This window comes from Beta vulgaris, chromosome 4, assembly GCF_026745355.1.
Source record: "Beta vulgaris subsp. vulgaris cultivar EL10 chromosome 4, EL10.2, whole genome shotgun sequence".
Taxonomy (NCBI): Eukaryota; Viridiplantae; Streptophyta; class Magnoliopsida; order Caryophyllales; family Amaranthaceae; genus Beta; species Beta vulgaris.
In genome coordinates, this window is record NC_079205.1 from 58,680,528 (window position 1) to 58,700,873 (window position 20,346).

A 20,346-nucleotide genomic window follows, 5' to 3' on the forward strand; every position below is an offset into this window, starting at 1 on the left:
ATTTTTTTTACCAAGTACCCTGTGGTATTCCAAAATTCATGAGATACTCCTGTTGTTTCGAAAATACACCAAATACCCTTACTTTGGGGAGGAAGTGTACGATATACCCTTAATGACTAATGATGTCAAGTTTCCATTAGTCATTAAGAATAATTAACCCCTTTAATCCTAATTAAGTCCCCTAATCCTAACCATAACCCTCTAACACTTCACCCCCACCATAACCCTCGCTACCCAACCACCACAACCCCTACCTTCCCCCCACCCCCGCAGCACTCCCACCCCACACCCAGTTTTCTCTTTCCCCTCGTTTCTTCTCGTCGGCGCCCGACGCTCGCCAAAGCTGCATTTACTCCCTTTTGCCTCGACGTCCCATCTCTCTGCTACTGCTGCTCTTTTCTCCCTCTTCTTCTCGCGGTTGTTGCTAGAGTTGCACTATTTTCTTTCATCTCCTCACTGTTGGTCTTGTTCTCCTTATCTTCGTGATATCATCAGTGGGGTTGTGGTTGTCGCTGCTCTCCTCACTGTCTTCTTCTCAAATTTTTCGGTGTTGTGCTGCTCTTGTTGCTGTCGGTGTTGTTGATATAGTGTCGGTTGAGGGGAAGGGGTGTTGTGGGGGAGGGCATAAAGGGGGGTGTTGCGGGGGTGGGGGAAGGGGTGTTGCAGGGTTACGGGGAGGGGGTGTTGCGGGGATATAGGGAAGGGGAAGGGAGGTGGTGGGCTTGGGGTTTGAAGTTAGGTTAGGTTAGGGTATGATTTGAAGTTAGGGGGTTCGTGTAGGGTTAGAAGTTAGGGTTTGTTAGTTAATTAGAGCTAATTGGGGTTTAATTAGGATTAGAGGGGTTAATTAACCCTAATCACTAATGGAAACTTAACATCGCTAGTCCTTAAGGGCGTTTCATACATTTTACCCCCAAAGTAAGGGTAAATGGTGCATTTTTTAAACAGTAAGGGTAACTCATGAATTTTGAAAAATCACAGGGATAATTGATGAAACAACCGTTTATTTTATTATGATGAACTAAGTTTTCTTCATAGTTTGGATCACCAAAACTACTTTTTTCTCTCTAATTTTAGCCTTTTTAAAAGTAATCAACATACTAATGAGTACTCCTTCCTTCTTTTTTTTAAAAAAATTTACTACATCTCCATTTTAGGAAATCAAACTATCAACTTTGACCAATTGTTGTGATTATTTTATAAGTAAAAATATAATCATGTGTGATCTTGTTAGATTAGTCTCGGTGTGTAGATTCATAATATCAAAATTTTATAATTTTACTTAAACAAAATAAGAGACAGTAAGGATTTAAAAACATCTTAAAAACGTACCCAAACAATGTAACAATTAAAAAACGGAGGGAGTAATAATAAAAGCACATCAACATTCCTACCATTGCATATTAATTTATGTCATTTGGTTAGGTTAGGCTCCATATTTTATAATAACAAATTTGGAATAAAATAAGAAAATGTAAGAAAGAAGAACATTGAGTAGTTGAGTCCAGGTTTAAAAACCCTTCCAAGCACAGAAACTGCAGCTCGTAACTCCAGTTATTTTGACTTATAGCTACATTTGCCCCAATTAAAGTCAATTATCGAGTTAAAGTCCTGATATTTTAGGAAAACCATATTTAATATATTTCCTAATTTAGGCAATGCATTATTAGCAATCCTACCACCATCATCTTTTCCTCATGGTAATCCAGAAAGAAAGGAAATAAAGGAATTATAATATGGTCCCTCTGCTAATTAATTTGGTTGAGGTAGTTGAACAGTTGTTGGCCTTGATTAATCATGTTTGTTTGAATTTGACCTAAAAAAGAAATTGAAATGAGGTTTTAGTGAAGTGATCTAAAACTAGAGTATAATGTTTGAATGTTATTGATAACATTAGCATTTGTTACGACCACGAAGAAACAACAAATTGTCAAATCCCAACTAAACCAATTCTATGTACACAAGTATACAACTCCGTCTTGAGTATGGATGGCAACGGGTAGAATTTGGATCGGATTATGCATAATCCGACTCCGATACTACAAGAAATCGGATTTTAAATCTGAGTCTGACCCCAACCCGACTTAAAATACGGACACCCAACTCCGAATATCCGACCCGATTTAAAATCCGAACACCCAACCACGAATCTAATCCGACTTATTTTTTGCCCATTTTTTATAATAGAATAGTCTTTTATAATACAATAATCTAATCATTACAATTTATTCTAATAATCCTATGGAAATCTTTTATAGTACAAATAATTTAAATATTACTATTAATTTTAACAATCATTTCTTCAATGGAAAAATCATATATAATATAATTGGCTGAAAGCGAAGTCATTTTGTACATAAATAATACATTAACATAAATAAAAAAGAAGGATTTATTGACTCAAAGTCGGAGGTGGAGTCGGATGTCGGATTATTTTATGAGATCCGACTCCGACCCTCCTCCGACTCGGCGTGGGACTTTTTGACCGAAGTCCGAGTCGGATTACTTTTTTGTCGGAATCGACTCGGATTTTTCCCTTCGGATCGGAGCGGACTAGGGTCGGATCCGAACTGGATTGTCATCCCTAGTCTTGAGTGTAACCTAATAAGATATATGGTGCTTACTAGCTTGGTATCGGTCAAGCCTAGCGGTCTTTGAGCCGCAAATGTTTGGGCCTTGATCGGTTGAAGAGAAAGTTGCTTTGTGTCAGGCTCATGCCAATTTGTCATATCAAGAAGAATGTATTGTGTCTCGGAATAAGGAGCAGTGCGAATCCAAGATTTTTAATTGGAACGGGACAAATTATAAAGCGTTAATCTTCTTAAAAAATGTTATTTAGAACTCATAAATATATACTTGCTTCATTTTTAATTTACATAATACTCTCTTCGACTCAAAGGCAATAATATGGGAGATAATGGTGAATGCAAGTGTAAATAATATTCTTAGACAGATACAAAAGAGAAGTGTACAAAGTACTTTAGAACATACATAATACTAAAAATAGTTTATATTCTAATTTTAATAATTTAAATTTTACAAACAAACTATAACAACTAAGAATGTAGTACAAAAAATGTAAAGCAAGTATATAAACGAAAAAGTGGTATCACAAAGTGTGTTGAATATTCTTTTTAATCCAATTTTCAACACCCTTTGTAAATATTTAATTATAAGTTAGATATTGTCGACATGGTAAATATAAATTGGTTAACTCACCTCTAAAATAATATAGAAAATAAATAAAGGTTACAAGAAATGACACACACAAAAAAAAGACTAGATATATATTGAAAAAGGAAATGACACAAAAAACAAACGACCAAATACTTTAATGGAGAAGCAGAACATCGAAACTACAGTTTGCTAGGATTCGAACACGACTCTTCATTTAAGATAATGCGAGATCCCTTGTACTAACTGCGCCATGCAAGATATTTGTTTAACTCTTTCAAGAAAGCCTATTTATATTTTGTTTGGATCATAGGGTGGGTCGTGCCCTGGGTATGCCACCCCTAGATCCGCCCTTGGTAAGGAGGCTCCATTAAGATTTTTACTATTTATCTAGCTTTTTGGTTATATATGAGTGACATAAAATGATACAAGTTTGCTTGTTGTGCTGATTTTTTAAAAATGACGTCCATGCACAGCCCATCATTATGTCTATGTCTAAGAAAACCGTGTCTATGTCTCACCAATCATGAGTCGAGTGTCGACTTGGACCAATAGTGGGCATGACCGGCCAAACGCGTGTTAGGCCATCTAACCCCATGTTGGCTCACCCATACCCAACTCTAGGTATGTTCTTTTTTCAATGCAAAATGCCCAATTTTATTCATGGATCATGCACAGGAAGTGTTAGATATGTTTTTAGGTCACAATTTCGATATTCAAGCTGCAACATGTCAGTTTCATTTTTGTAATGCAGAAAACATCCCATACAATTATAGTCTATAGATACTTTAACAACAGAAAAGGTAGTTCATGTAGAAGTAAACCGGTTGCACTTTACTGTGCTGCTGTGCATCAGAACACATGAGATATTGTGGTTTTTATACAGCCTACGAGATACAAATAGCTGGTTTTTCTATAGATGAAGTAATAAAGATAGAACTTTCGCATCATCGCATGAAATAAAATTCCGTGATATCTTAGCTGCCAAACTTTTTATTTATGGAATCCATAAGTTGATTTGCACTCTTTTCTCCATTCACTGGCAACATTGAGTTCGGTTTGGGTACCTTTTATTTAAGTTGAACCAATTTTTTTTTTAACACCGCACCAAATTAAAGTGGTAAGTACAATACTTTTTATTTTAACATCATTCAACACTGGATCAACGTCCAACGATATATATATATATACCACCCTTATGGTGAGAACCGTGAGAACCACTCATTTTTCCTCATTTTACGAAAAATTATGATCATTTCATAACAATTTGCTCATTTTTTGTTTCACTTATTTTATGGTTTTGCTCATTTAACAATTTTGTGATCATTTATTAACGTTTTTGCTCATTTTACGTTTTGCTCATTTTACTTTTTTTCTCGTTGAACTTTTTTATGCACATTTTACTTTTTTCTTCTTTTACATTTTTGTACATTTTGCGTTTTTGATAACTTAATGTTTCTATTCATTTTATGTTTTTGCTCATTTGTTACTTTTTTTGCTCATTTTAGGAAGTTTTTGCTCATTTTAAGTAGTTCTCACGGTTCTCACCATAAGAGGGTTCTCACTAGAACCCAACCCTATATATATATATATATATATGGAAGCTTAGCTCTATGTAAATTTAATTTAGTATGAAGTACTAAATAATATACTCAGTTATTTGTTCTTTATAGTCAACTATCGATAATCTATGATAAATAGTATGCATGTGACGTGATTTAGAATCTTAGGTTGTTATGTTCAATTCACCTTATGTTTGCTTATTTCAGATCTAATCAGATCAGATCAGATCAGATTAGAAAAAATAAGTTCAGATCAGATTTAAAAATCATTATTACTATTAAATATCTTTCATTACATATTGGTAAATTATAATAATTGAATATTAATAAAGTACTCATTAAGACGAATCAAACAAGACCCCACATGACTATATTTTTTCTTATATATTGAGAAAAATCTAAAAGATAAGATCTTGTAATCAGATCAAATCAGATCAGTTCAGATCAGATCAGATCAGAAAAAATAAGTTCAGATCAGATCAGATCAGAAAATTTCAGGTGAACTAAACATAGCCTTAGTGAATATTTCGACCTATTTATTATTTAAATATTTTCTTTATTTTAAGAAGTTAAAACATTATATAATATTTTGTCATGAAACAAAATAATATATCGAATATTGTCATAGTGAGTAGGTTGACAAGTTTTTAAACAAGCTTCCAAACAACAAAGAAGGAAATTAGAAATCGGGTCCCAACTCCCACATTAATATTCATTATTTACTTATTGGTATGTTATACTCCCTCCGTCCCTTAATAGAGTGCCCATTTCTTTTTTGGACACTATTCAAAGGTAAAGAAAGCCCTCAAAAAATATTTCTAATATATAAGAAAAAACATAGTCATGTGGGGTCTTGTTTGATTCGTCTCATTACGTACATTAAGAAAATCAAACTTTTATAATTTTTACTAATATGAAATTAAAGATATTAACGATACAAAACGTGCATTGGCAAACATGCATTGGAGAAATGGGCACTCTATTAAGGGACGGAGGGAGTAGTAATTAATTAAGGTAATTTTATTTTGGTGTAATGACAATATTAAATACTTTTTAAAATTTTTAGATATTAAAATAATTAACTAGTTCGAAATATTTCCTAAGATTCTAACTCAAGTCACCGACGTACTAATTAGCACAATTATATCAACAGTTGGTGCTACAGAGAGCAATATAGCCAAGTAAAGTATTATTTATTACATACCAACAATAGTTGGGCCGGGATTATTTAGAGCCAATTTTCCTATAGAAATTGATTCAATCTATTTCTTACTTGCATTATAGGATATAATACGTATGCGTCAATTCAGGACTCGCTCTTGACCAATTTTGGATCCACAAAAGGTATCTAGTGGGGGGGGGGTTTTCAAACCAAGTTCTTATTAGAATCAAGTTATCAATTATATAATTTTTTATATTTTCAAAATGTTTGAATCCAAACAGGATCGATTATCTCCACTGCTGTTATTTATTAATATAGTTTCAGCCTCGATTCTAACCCCTCACTAAGACTATTAGAGAAAGTTTTACTTCGCCCACAAAAAGCAAAAAAAAGCACCCTTATAGGATTAGGGTACTTAGATATGACATTTTAACAATGTTTTCTTAGACACCCAAAATGTTAGTAACTTGGCCTTAACAAAATAACAACCATAACAACACTTATAAATTATAATCACATCTGGACAACTCTTCTTGGGGTAATATGGAACCACTTTTCATAGCTTGCAATATTATGTATGGTCCACATCTCTATGATCTTTAGGTGTAACCGTGAAAGTAGAGGGGAATAAGCAATTAATTAACCACTCCTCAATCCCTTTATATATACTCTTTAGATCTTCAAGACCTTCAACCCATACATTCATCCTCTTGCAATAAAAAAAATAGTTGTGCAAAAAACACAAAACTTATCATTTTTGCAATATTCTATCAATACTACCATGGAAATATTAGCTACATTTTCTATACTTACATCATTATTATTACTACTTTCTTCCTTTGTTGATGCTCAAAATGGTCCTCGAGCTCTCTTTGTTTTTGGTGATTCACTCGTTGATAGTGGAAACAACAACTTTCTTGCTACTACTGCTCGAGCTGATTCTCCTCCTTATGGAATTGACTACCCTACTCACATTGCCACTGGACGATTCTCCAATGGGCTTAATATTCCTGATATAATCAGTTAATTTAGTTTCACAAACTTTTATATACTATGATCAATAAACTATATGTTATACACTTAATTATATTGCATGATTAAGCTATGAGTATGAGATGTGGATGTACCTCAAAAAATGATTGTTAAAACTAATGTGTTTTAATATGTTCTTGTTATTAGGTGAAACAATCGGTTCAGAACCTACATTGCCATACTTGAGTCCCGAATTGACAGGGCAGAAACTACTTGTTGGAGCTAATTTTGCTTCTGCTGGGATTGGGATTCTCAATGATACAGGAGCTCAATTTGTAAGCTTCATCTTCATTCATACTTCTATAGTTCTATTATAGTTTTATTCTCAATTCTGTCGTTGTCAGATAAATTAAAAAAATTGCATTACAAGATGAAATTAATGCTTAGTTATCTTACATGTAAATGATTTTATGGTTAATTTTACTATTTGGTACACAATGAATGTGACAACTTTATTTTCTAATTAAGATGGTAGTAAGTATTGACTTGCTCGACATGGTCCATTTTAAATGTGACAACTTTCTTGTTTTGGTATATGGCAATACTGCATGGCTTAGTAGTTAGTACCGAGTAGCTCTTGAGCATTTCATGGATTCCTAGTCTCTATCCACCTAGTTAATTGTACTATATGTATATAGTCCGATCTATCTATTAATGTCCACGCCTCCATGAACAAGAAATACTTCGACATTTAAGTTAAGTATGTAAAGAGAGCGAGGAATAGTATAATGGTTAGAGCTTCTCTTCCGGTTTCATGAGGTCTTGGGATAGATTCTCTCCCTTGGCAAGTTGGGCTCCCCTTTATTCCCCAACTTATCAATGTTTCTCCTTACCTTATTAAAAAAATATATAAAAACTATACTATATATGGAAAATTGCATCATATAAACAAGTAGTTATTATACAACTTACAAGTTACAAGACTATACATAAAATTTACCACCTTTCATGAAAAGTATGTATTTACTACCCTTATAAAGACATTATACTTCTTAATTAATGCTTTACAATAATGTACAATTTTCATCTTATGACATGCTTATTTAAATTTAATTTATTAATACCTTCTCATATTCACTCCTCCATATGCATATGCCGAGTACAAGGGGAAGAAAAATGTAAGATGGTGTAAATTTACACTTAAATATAGATCGTATGATAGACATTATGTTTACAATGTAACCAATAATAGCCTAATTAAAGTTAACCATGCATGAACTTGCTATCAAGATTTGTTCAATATGTCAAAAGTTTTGCAAGACTAGCTCAGTAAACTCAATAGAGACAATTACATGTACTAGTCATGTTAATTTTGAGAACCATTATTATATAAGTGGTACTTATAACTTTAACCTAACTTAATTATAGTTTCGCTGGTTGAAAATTGACAACAAAAAACCTAAGTTGCTTGAACTAGGATATCCATGTCTGACGCGGGTACGTGCCCAAGTGTCCAACTCAGCTAATTTTTATTACTTTTTCAATTTTTAGCCCAAAACAAAATGTTGAATTGTGTCCCACCCATGTCCAGTGTCTAATATCTGATACGAGTACTTGATGTGAAATGAAAAGTTCGGACAACATAGCAAAAAACTATGAACGAAGTTTTCTATATCCCCTAATCCATGTTCCTAATAAATAACATAGAAAAAGGATTAAAAAGAACAGATTAATCGCACAAGTAAAATAACTCTATGTAAACTTATAGGGATGAAAAATCGGTGTACGGTTTGGATTAGGACGTAATTCAATCCGATTCGACAAAATTTGGATTTCAATTTTCCAATCCGAATCCAAACCGATTAGAGTTTCAATTACTTGTACAAAAACCTTAACTAATAGTCTTTTTTTTCAGCTGAACATAATCAGAATCTACGGACAGTTAGAGTATTTCCAACAATATCAGCAACGAGTGAGTGCTTTAATAGGAGAAGAAAGAACTCGACAACTAGTGAACAAAGCTCTAGTGTTGATCACTCTTGGAGGCAACGATTTTGTCAACAACTACTATTTGGTGCCCTTTTCCATTAGATCTACTCAGTTTACTCTTCCTGATTATGTTGATTACCTCATCTCTCAATATACCATGATCCTTCAGGTAAAAACTGTTTTTTATATCTCTTAAACTAGTGGACTATAATTTTACTTACTTTTACTACCAATTCTTTGATATCACATGAAAACTAAAGTCCATTAAAAGCAAGTCTTCCAAATTTAATTAGAACCTTTTGTTGTTTGTAATTATGACAGTGGTTGCTAGGTTCTTTTTGAGATTTACTTTTGTGTGATTTCTGAAGAAATTCTTATTCGCCTTATTTGGTAATTCGCGGTTGGCTATTTTATGTGGCTGGTTTGATTGGCTGGTTGTGTTGGTTGTTTGACTATCTTTATTTTATAAATATGTTTGGTAAAATTGTTTTTGATTGTTGGTTGTTACACTATAAAATGACCATTATGGGCATTGATTTTTTTCATCCAACTCATACCATAAGGGTATATTTGTAATCTTATTATTAAAAAGCCAAGAGGAAAAGCTACTCCGAGTAGCTTTTGACTGAAAAGCCAGCAAAAAAGCCACAAACCAAACATGGTTTTTGGATGTTTGACCAAACTAAAAAGCTAAAAGCCAAAAGCCAAGCAAAAAGCCTTTGCCAAACACCCATTAATGTACTATATTAATTAATACGGGGAGATCTTAGTTGGTGTTGGTAGAAGCCTGACCCCGATAATTTTTTGATATATTAGATATATTGTGATAAATATATACATATATGAAATTTTGTAGCATAATAGTTAAAATTCAACTTTTTATCTAAAGGTCGGGCATGTGAAACTTGACCTTATTAATTATCTGACCCAAGATTCGCCACTAAGAGTCATGTTGGGTTTATCATGCTGATGTCTATGAAAGATGTTTGGGATTTTTAAATTTAACTCCAATGTTCAATTTAATCACTATTAATTATGTAGAATGTTTTGATATATATGTTGGACATACATTAGGATGATATTTCAAAAGCGAACATTGTTTTAGTGGTTTTATTTTAGTATATAGAGTAACTGAGTAGGATAATTAAGTTTATTGAAACATAATTTTGTAATAATATGATGATTTTATTGCAGAGACTATATGAATTGGGACCTCGTAGAGTCCTAGTAACGGGGACTGGGCCATTAGGATGTGTGCCTTCAGAAATAGCACAAAGAGGCAGAAATGGAAATTGTGCAGATGAACTACAAAAAGCAGCTTCTTTGTTCAATCCTCGACTTGTTCAAATGATCAATCAGTTGAACAACAAAATCGGCTCCCATGTCTTTGTTGCTGCTAATGCATTTCAAATGCACATGGATTTCATCAATAACCCTCGATCATATGGTAACGTCTCTAACAAATGTCACACCTTAAAGTAAGAGAAATGGAAAATAACTAAGGAAAAAGCTAAACGCAGGCCTAAAGGCTGCATATACGAAGCTAATAATGAAAAAGTAAGCATTAACTGATCATTTATTACATAGATTAATGCAAAAATTTAAACTAAGTTCTACTTTAAGCAATGTATTTATATCTTATAAGCAACTCTCAGGACTGCATATAACATAACCCAATAACTAATATCAATTTTGAGCAAACGTTGAGACAATTTGGGAAGACGAATCAACAAACAATTATTCCACCCCTTCTTGCTAATCACCTTGAAAAAGAAATTTGGAAATAACAACCACCAAAATTACAAGGAAATTATGTATATATACTGACTTTAATGGAAGAGATTCATCATTAAGTAACCACCCCATTTTGATAAGGACATCAAAGAGCAAAAAAGATTTTGAACGTATCAACTTTAGGATTATGAGTAGGTTGAGTCATAAATGGGAGGAATGTAGCCGTTCCTCAAGCATGGTGTGAATTGTTTATTTTAGGAGGTGGATGGCAAAGGTTGATGGGAGGCATGGTATGATTAAATTGACCTCCAAGGCTATAATAGAGTACCTATTTCCTCGATTTCAAAACATAAGAAATCTACATTTTTAACGAAAATTTGCTTTGACTATTCAATTCTTAAAAGTACTACTATAATAATAATTTCTTATATATGGTCAAAGTTTGACGTTATATGTAATGCGTGCCTTATCTCATAAAACAGAAAAAGTATTTGATAATGTTATGATACAAAAGAAGTTATCCCTCGCATCTAAGCATTGAATAAATCGAAGTGCGCTTTCTTATGTAGGGTTTGTGACATCAAAGGTGGCATGTTGCGGACAAGGACCATACAATGGAGTTGGACTTTGCACAGTGCTATCAAATTTGTGTCCAAACAGAAACTTATATGCGTTTTGGGATGCCTTTCACCCAACAGAGAGAGCAAATAGGTTGATTGTCCAGCAAATCTTGCGCGGCAATACAAATTACATGCACCCCATGAACCTCAGCACTATTATAGAGTTGGATTCTAGAGTTTGATTAACAAGAAATAAGTATGTTGTAGTAGGCAATTAGTTTGCGCCATAGGAAGACATAGGTAATGCATTATGCATCAAATGCATGTATGTCATGGGATTTAAGTATCATGTGGTTTGAAATATTATTGTCGTACTTGTAAGATTGATTGGTTGTGTTTAGAGGCTAAGAAGATATTGAGAAAAGGAGAAACTAGAACTACTTGAAAATGGTTTAACCAAATAATTTATGTTCAAGAAAATTCAATCAACATCTTTCTTATATTATCTCAGAATTTTGAATATGTAACAGATGCATTGGCGTAGCAAAATTCGCCATTTTATTTCAGAGAACGCATGCATATAGCGAACAAAAATTTCATACATGTTTGCGCTTATTATAGAAATGATTATGAGATATTTCATTCAATCCCTATATTAATGGCCGAAATACTGCTAATTGATCATCACAAGTTTCTAATAGATTACTTTGCAAAAAAAAAAAAAAACTAGCAGTGAACTGCAAAAAAAAAAAGACTTCCAACTATACACCACATCTAAACGATCCCCAAGCTGAAGCCCATTATCAATTCAATGTCTTACACTTTTAGCATATCCTTATGTTATGGATATTCAAAGGATATCTAGCTCATCTTCTAGATTTACCTAACAAAAGATATGTCAAAATTTTGATTATGAACATTTAAGAAACAACAATTGTATATTGTATTTTTAAAACGAAAATACTACTTGAATTAATAAATGTTCATTTCATAAATGGACCTTAATTTTCATATTTCATTAGAAATTACACCACTATCATCCATAACTTACGAGTCATGGTAATCCGAAAAGATTATTGCCTCTTGCAAAGTCAAATTATTAAATCCCCCTCTACTCTTCATCTTACCTGAAAGAAAGAGAATTTTATCTAGTACCTTTGTGTTTTACGAAATTTCATGTTTTACCCGACCTTTTTTTGAATTTTCAATGTTTTATTCTTAAACTTTCTAAACGTTATACAAAATACCTTTTATACAAAATATCAAATAGTAGATTTAAGACTTTTTTACCCTGTGGGAATAGAGTGTGATATTTGAGCCTTATTAGTTGATTGAGGTTTGAGATATGATCAGAGAGATTGAAGGCTAAGTGAGGTTTGGGGTTGAGATTTACTATTAGTAATGATATTTATATGGTGTTTAGAAAATTTAGAAATATAATGTGAAAGGTTCAAAAAGAAATCGGATACGACATCAAAAACCCAAAAACAAAAAACTTTGATTGTGAAGAGCCACGGAGAATAAGAAATACCATTATTTAACTTTATAAACGACTTCGTACGTATAAGAACATAGCGACATAGCGTGCATATAAAATTAGTAGGCTAGCAAAGTTAGCCCAATTCTTACCATCTGGATATTTGAACCCAATTTTCTCCTCAATTTGACATTCCAAAACAAAAAAAATTAAAAACCAGAGAGTAGGAGAAAAAAGAAAGGGGGAAAATCACCTTTCTTGGAGAAGAGAGAAACTTCATATGATTCGATTATATGAAGCAAATAAATCGAAAATTTGAATAGTTGGAGGAGAGAGAAAGAAGAAATGGGATTAACGAATTTTGTAGTAACAGTAGCAGCAGTAGGTGCTGTAGTTCTTCTTGCCAGAAGCGACGTTAAACAATCCGCTGCAATTTTCCGTCGCAATGTTCGTCACATTCGTAATTGGCTCGAAGAAGAATCTACTGCTGCCTCCAAGTATTATTCTTTGTCTCTTCAGATTATTCTTGTTAATTTTTCTAAGTTTTGTGTATGATTAATTGATTATTTTCGTTATATGATTATTTTTGTTAATTTGTTATATTGGTAATTGATGAACTTAGGTTTCGATGATAATCAGGGATAAGAAAGTATAGTAGTTAGGGAAGCAATCTTATATATAGTGAAAGTATTGGGTCAGACCGTCTGACGTATTGTTTACTGTCAGACGGGCTGAGCCCAATACATTTTCTCTCTGCTCCACTTTTTAGGTCACATTCTCTCTCCTCTTTCTTCTTCTTCTCTGGATTTTCATATAATCCACCCACTTTCGATTCTTGAGCTGCAATAATTTCATAATCTACTTTTATAATCCAAAAACCAACTCCTTGTCAAAGTGTTGTAAAAAATGGAAGAAATCATTGGAGATGACCCATCCACTGAGGAACATTACGGGAAGCTTGCTGACGAGATTCATGAGAAGATTAATGATCTTATGAATTCTCCAAAGCTATCCTCTTATGCTACGTGGGCTGCTGCATTTTCATCGAAGGATGATTTATCATGGAACCAAGTTCGTGAAAGAGAAGACCCCGTCCAGTGTAGACGCAAATAAAATGCTAACAGAAGGAACGAGAGAAATCAGCAGATCCCGCGAGTAGCTTATTTTTCTTGCCATTGAAATTCTTAATCTCAGTCTCCATTCTTTATTGATCTAACAAAGAAGAAAAAAATCAGCTAAGAGGAATGGAGAAGAAGGAGAAAGTGAGAGAAAGCAGAGGTTGGTGTTTTGTTTTTCAGTTGGACTTTGTTTTGTTTCAGTTGAACTTTGTTTTCTTTCAGTTGGATTTTGTTTTCTTTCAGTTGGACTTTGTTTTCTTTCAGTTGGACTTTGTTTTCTTTCAGTTGGACTTTGTGTTTCTTTCAGTTGGACTTTGTTTTGTTTAGTTGGACTTTGTTTTTTTTCAGTTGGACTACCTGAAAAAAAAAAGAAGACTACCTGAAAAAAAATGAAGACTACCTGAAAAAGAATAAAGACCAACTGAAACCCAAAGTAAGTCTAACTGAAGTACAAAAACCAACTGAAAAAAAAAGAAGACTAACTGAAAACAAAATGAAGACTACCTGAAAAAAAATTAAGACTACCTGAAAAAAAAATAAGACTACCTGAAAAAAAAATTAAGACTAACTGAAAAAAAAATTGGAACCACCTGAAAGTCGTCCGACCAAAGATTATGGTCGGACGAGTCCGACACAATACGTTCTCTATATATATATATAAAGATAAACATTTGGGTGAAATGACACTATTCATTAATCAATTTTGACTTCAATTTATCGCTATTAATAAAGAAAAACATAGTCATGTCGGATTTTGTTAGATATGTTTCGATGCATAGTATTAAATTTTAACTTTTTTATATTTTTTACGTGATATTAATGATTAAAGAAGCGCGTTGGTTGCATGAAAAAACAAACGTTTTATTTAAAACACAACAGAGGAAGTATAGTTTTAACAAAAAGGACTATGTTAGGGTCAGCGTAAGAGTTCTTATTCGTCATATCATAAGAAAAAAAGTTACAATTTTATATAGTTCGAAACATTAATTAGTAAATACAACCCAATTTAAATTGTTTATTTTAGATAGTTTGATTCTATGCTATTAGGACAGTTATTTGAAATTAAGGATAGCTAGATTGCTTGCCACAGGTAATTGAGTGAGCGTAGCAAAGGAACGATAAGATGGTTGGTGTTGAGGCAAAGTTGAAATTTGGAATTAGTTGCTACTGAATGAGTGATTTGTTGCATTTTAGGAAGGGAAATTGATTCTGTTGGAGATTGCTAATTCAGTCTCGGAATCTTCAAGGTTTTTAGCGGAAATGGTTGATCACCTGTTTGAGTAGGATATTTGTCTCACATGTTAGGATAGAATTGTTAGCTCATTAGTCTGATACTTTTCAGTAATCAAGATGGGGAAGATGTAGTGGATGCTGCTCGAAACGTGGAACGAGTTTGTGAGAGTGAAGGGATGAATCTAAGAGGGGAAGTTAGGTTGAGAATGATTATCAAGAAAGAAGCTCTAGGTTATTATCACTGGAATCAATGAGTAGTGTGAATTGTTGCAACTTGCAAGGGAACCTTTTTTTAGAGGAGTCTAAATTAGCTTCTAGGGCGTTGTGGTGTGCTGATTGCTGAGCGTGGGAAATGAGACCACTTTGAAGAGAACTGTCATATTGGTACTAGTCTTTGTCACAAGTGTAGAATTCTAAAACATTAGTTTGAATGTTTCATAGATTGTTTCTGTCCACTAGAGAGTAGAGAGTGATAAGAATGCAGAGTGAGCAAACTATTAGCCACTGGAGCAATGTAATTGGTATAATGAGTAATGGTGATTATTGATTAAGATGAAATTGAAACAGAGGGAAATGGAGATTTTGTTATTTGTACTTTTTCTATCTATTTTTTACCTGCCTATGTTCTCTATATTTTTGGTGTCTCACGATCTTTTATTTCTTAAATATTTTCTTAACAAATTAATTTGAGACCATACTCTGAGGTTACTGCCATGCTTAATTTTCTCTCCAAAGGTTGAATTTGTGAGCTCTTACTTTCATAAAAAAAATTCCCACTTACCTTAGGAATTTCTGAATTTAAACGTGAATCAAGGTTGCACATTCAGATTATCATTTGGGGATCCTTTGGCTGACTAGTTATTAAGCTGTCATTGACTGCCTCAACGTAGATTCATTGCTTTAACTTCTCCAAACAAAATAAATTCATTACTTTAATATCTTATAATTCTCTCCGGTAGGATTTTTCTGGATACCTTTGTAATGTCGTGAAACTGGAAATGTTTCCACCATTTTGCTAGATGCACTAGTAGTGTGACTTGTGTTTTCATCCTTTTTTCTGATGTATTTCAATATATTCCCCCCTATTAGAGATTCTGAGTTAAGTGTTGCTCATCATATGAGGGAGCATCTTGTAAAGTATGTAGCTTGTAGAAAAGGCGCTGAATTATGAAAATTAAGAAAAATATCAGATGACAAATTGGAATGGATGTATTTGATGTTGTATGAGAGCATTAGTATCTTCACTTTTATTTGTGAAGCAAAAGGTTCGAAATTTGATGCTGTTTATAGGTTATTGACAATTAAACAAAATAACCTTAGAAAACAGATGATCTTTTCACCCGCTTCATGTTGCAAAAGCTTTTGATATAAGAACCTTAGTTTTGGGTACCATCAACTTTGTGTAATACCTGATGAGACTGCAAAAAGAACCGTCTTAAGAACTTGACAGGGCATTTTGAACTTGTGTCAATGCCTTTTGTGCTGGCCAACAGATCTGTTATGTGTAATGAACTGATATAGCCATGGCCGGTTAAGAGAGATGATTGAAAAATAACATAGACTTTGGATTGATAATTTGAAGTTGGACAGTGAAATAAAAGATAATCTCAAGCATTCGAGAGGCTTGAATCTCTCCCAAGAACAAACTAAAACTCTTGACAATATGTTTCCATAATCTCACTCTCTCCAAACTATTCTATATATAGAGTTTCTTTCCTACTAACCTTCTAGCTTATTCCCCAAGCTACCATCAACTAGCATACCTAAAATGCCCCTCCCCCTTGTATCGGTCTATTACATTATGTTTATGGACTTGGGATTCGGGAAATTGTGTATATAAAACCTTATACAGATGAATTCTATGTGCTTTAATTGATGAAATCCTTACGTACTCTAGAGTCCCACAGAACAATGATGAACGCCTTATTATAGTTTCAGAAGCATATAGGAAGAATCAATTATATGCAGACTGCAGAAAAAGAAATGGCAATAAAAGAGAGGCTATATTGGACATGATGATGCAGAATGCAAGAAAAGGCAGTAATTGGAAGTCTCACTAAGTCTCTTAATTGTTATATGTGTAGTGTCTTAAGCCAAATTCATCTTTACCCAGACAAAGGTATACCTCGACAACAGTTGACTGGTCTTTCTTAAAGTCTATGACCTTGACATTAATTCCACCCCCACAAAGCTAATATTGTGGCTATGACCATTTAGCTCGAGATAATTGGAAAGGACCAAAGAGTGTGGCTTACCTACTTGCAGCCTGCTCACTTGAATACAGTACAAGATGATATTCATGAGTCCATGCTACAAAAGCATGTCCCTGAAGTGAGTCATGTGATAAGATCATAAGAGATGAGACTTTGTATTTACTAAGTTATTTGACTTGTGAAGAAATGCCTATCAAAATCCTAGGTCTTGGAGGAAAACAACTTTTTAATAAGGTACATTAGATGGTAAAATGATGCAGACTAATCACTGATTCATAGCGATAAACTGAGAAGTAGAAGAGCAGATGAAATGAAGTACCAAGGACACTTACTTCTTCAGATAAGAACACATCATGTAAGAATCCTCTAAGCTTATTGTTTAATTATGGTACGTGCAAGATTTTGAATCTTGATTTGATTATTGTGTTCTTTTACCATTCTTTGGTCCGTTCCTATTTTAAGACCCTGGGATTCTGGACTTGCTACATTAGGGTATATCCCGAACTATTACCAACATGACCTCTAATGCGCATCTAAGGCTGGGGTCTCAACTTCCGTACGTGCAAGTCAATTTAGAAAGTTTGAAATCTAACACTTTGTTTGGATAGGAGGATATGGAGAGAAAGGGAGGGAAGCAAGTTCCCTTGTTTGGAATTTGTATAAAGCATTGGAAGAGAGAGAGGGGAAAAGATCCACTTTCACTCTCTTTCATAAACACCATCCATACGAGATCTGAAGAGAAAATGGAGCTCAACCCCCCCCCCCCCCCCCCCCGCCTCCTCCTCTTTCTTTTCCCTTCCTTTCCCTTCTTTGCTGCTACCCGGACAAAGTTAAAATGACAAATGGTAATATATTCCTCCTTATCTACTTCGTAAAATGGACTACTTAAACTCAATATCATAACCCTTGTTTTGATTTAATAACCAAACCACTTTTCCACAATCATTTGTGAATAATCCTTCTCAAAAGGGTAACTAAGGCTACGTTTAAAGTACACACGGGCGCAGTGAAATTATAAAACATGTATTATTAGGTTTTCACATAGTATGGACTTCGAATGTTTTCTATGAATTCTGAGTAATGATCTCCTATTCAGCCGGTATTGATCGGTGATCAGAGTTATTGATTACATATCTACGAGTAGCTTTTTCTGTTGTGAACTTGAACCTTAATCAACATAAGTCACAAGCTCCTATTTAATAATTGGAGTTCTTTTAGAGAATGTCAGTCTTATTAGTTTTACCCCGTAAACTCTATGTCCGTAGCATATAGGTTTCTTTCCTTTCTCTTCATTATTGTCTCTTGAGGAGGGGTATTTGCTAGGGTTTGAGCTACTTAGCCAGTTTTTATAAGAAGTGTATAGAGATTTGTGGACTTTGATTATAGTAAATGCTTGTTTGTGAATTTACTGCCAACTTTTCCATCTTTTTACCAGCATAAGCTTGTTTTTAAGCAACATGATAATTTCTATACCGGTTTCACCATTATTTCAGGTCTGCTGAGAAGACGAAGCACAAGCTTGAGTCCGAGGTTTCTAAAAAGGATAGTACTAAGGGAGAGAAGTAGTCGTTTTTAGCATATAATTCTGCGGCGCAGGTTCATCCTGAGGATACTGTGAGTCTGTGAAGAGATCAGATTTCTATCATAAGTGTACATGAAAAAGATACTGTGCTTGACCACATTTAATATGTCTTGAGTCCATGAACAAGCTAGTTTTTAGGAGACATAAAACGTATTTTGCTTTTGACATGATGCAGAAGGATGACATATATGGCTTGCATATCATAATAGATCTCCTGTCTCTCTATCTTTGGGTTATCATGTTCCACTTCTCTCAATATATAGCACTCTTCCTCACAATAAAAACATAGCACTACTTATGCGATATGATATGAGTTATGCTTTTCATTTTTCGAGCTGGAAACATTAGTTTCCTTTCACTCCTGTACACTTGATAATGCAAAGGAATGATAAACTACAGATAATCGATTTGCTTTGAGTCGCTTTATCTCACCTTCACTCTTCTGTCGTCAAGAAACCATGACATGCTGAAATTCCATGTCCCGTTCTATATTCCATTTTGATGATGATGTGTTAAAAGGAGAAGAGATTGGAATACATGAGATACTTATTGAGATAGGGAATCCTAACTTCGCAATCCATAAATAAACCTTTAAATGACGATTAAGAATTGCACATTTCATTTATTCCTGAAAAAAAATGAACTTTTATAATACTCTCTTCGTTTCTTTTTAAGTGACATAGAGAGAATGTGGGGATATACCAAGAAGCGTAGAGAAAGTTGACTACTTGTTTAACCAATTGAAGAGTTTAGGAAAAGGGAGGGGTTGCTCTTTTCATTGAAGTACTTGGTTTTTTTAGAAAACCAAAAAAGGTATTTAAATATTGGCTCTAAATCCAAAAACTCAAATTTCATTCAAATAATTGGTTCCTTTTCTTTTGGCAGCAACTATTAATACACAAAGAAGTTCATTACTCAAAGGAAACCATTAGAAATATCTTTTTTCGCAAAGGCTACACATACAATTGAAAACATACACTAGGTGTATGTGTGGACGAAAGATATACATTTTAGTAGTAACACATACATCAAGTATATGTATGGCCCATATACACCAAGTGTATGTGTATTATCTCTCATCTTTTTTGCTTTTAAAAAAAAACTCGAACATAAGTTACAATAATTAATCATAGTCTCTTGCACGCACTTGACACAACTTTTTAAAAACTTCACAGTACACTTAACATACATAGCATAATACACTTTTTACATCTTTAATGGACGAAATATTTGAGGGGAAAATGTTTGGGTGACCCTAAAGGTTGGCAATTCTCATGAGAGATATAAAGAGAAAAATGTCCCTACAACTAACGCATTTATTATACTTTCTCTATCTCTCACATAAGAGTTGTCAACCTTTAGGGTCACTCTATCATTGTCCGAAGAGGTGTGGTACTACTTTAACCCTAATCGGAGGAAGAAACGTAAAATGGTGACAGAAGTATTCCACTCTTTCAGCTTTTACTAAACCCAAACTAGATTCTTTACACAAGTCTCTCTAATTTCGGTTTGCACTGTGAATATTGACCTTTGTCATGACTGCCTTTTCTTTTTCCCTTGAGAAATTCTG

The 20,346-nt window shown here is 33.7% G+C and overlaps 1 protein-coding gene and 1 non-coding gene across 2 annotated transcripts; both read left to right on the forward strand.

The window, feature by feature from the left end:
* Positions 1 to 6,658: 6,658 nt before the first annotated feature.
* Positions 6,659 to 11,907, forward strand: LOC104890445 (GDSL esterase/lipase At5g33370). The gene is made up of 5 exons (XM_010675943.4): positions 6,659 to 6,920; positions 7,078 to 7,205; positions 8,786 to 9,028; positions 10,054 to 10,306; positions 11,163 to 11,907. The coding sequence occupies exons 1-5, from the start codon at positions 6,680 to 6,682 to the stop codon at positions 11,393 to 11,395; spliced, it is 1,098 nt and encodes a 365-aa protein (XP_010674245.1). The 5' UTR covers positions 6,659 to 6,679; the 3' UTR covers positions 11,396 to 11,907.
* A 1,078-nt stretch (positions 11,908 to 12,985) lies between these two features.
* LOC104890444 (hypothetical protein) lies at positions 12,986 to 19,012 on the forward strand. The gene is made up of 3 exons (XR_008969134.1): positions 12,986 to 13,127; positions 17,474 to 17,549; positions 18,688 to 19,012. It is a non-coding gene; the product is annotated as a hypothetical protein (transcript).
* The last annotated feature ends 1,334 nt before the right edge of the window (positions 19,013 to 20,346 follow it).

Bases quoted from the DNA above. Each gene is read 5' to 3' on its own strand.
- LOC104890445 (XM_010675943.4), top strand. From the start codon at position 6,680: ATGGAAATATTAGCTACATTTTCTATACTTACATCATTATTATTACTA. The intron at 9,029-10,053 runs GTAAAAACTGTT...ATTTTATTGCAG, and splicing joins AATATACCATGATCCTTCAG to AGACTATATGAATTGGGACC. The intron at 10,307-11,162 runs GTAACGTCTCTA...TTTCTTATGTAG, and splicing joins CAATAACCCTCGATCATATG to GGTTTGTGACATCAAAGGTG.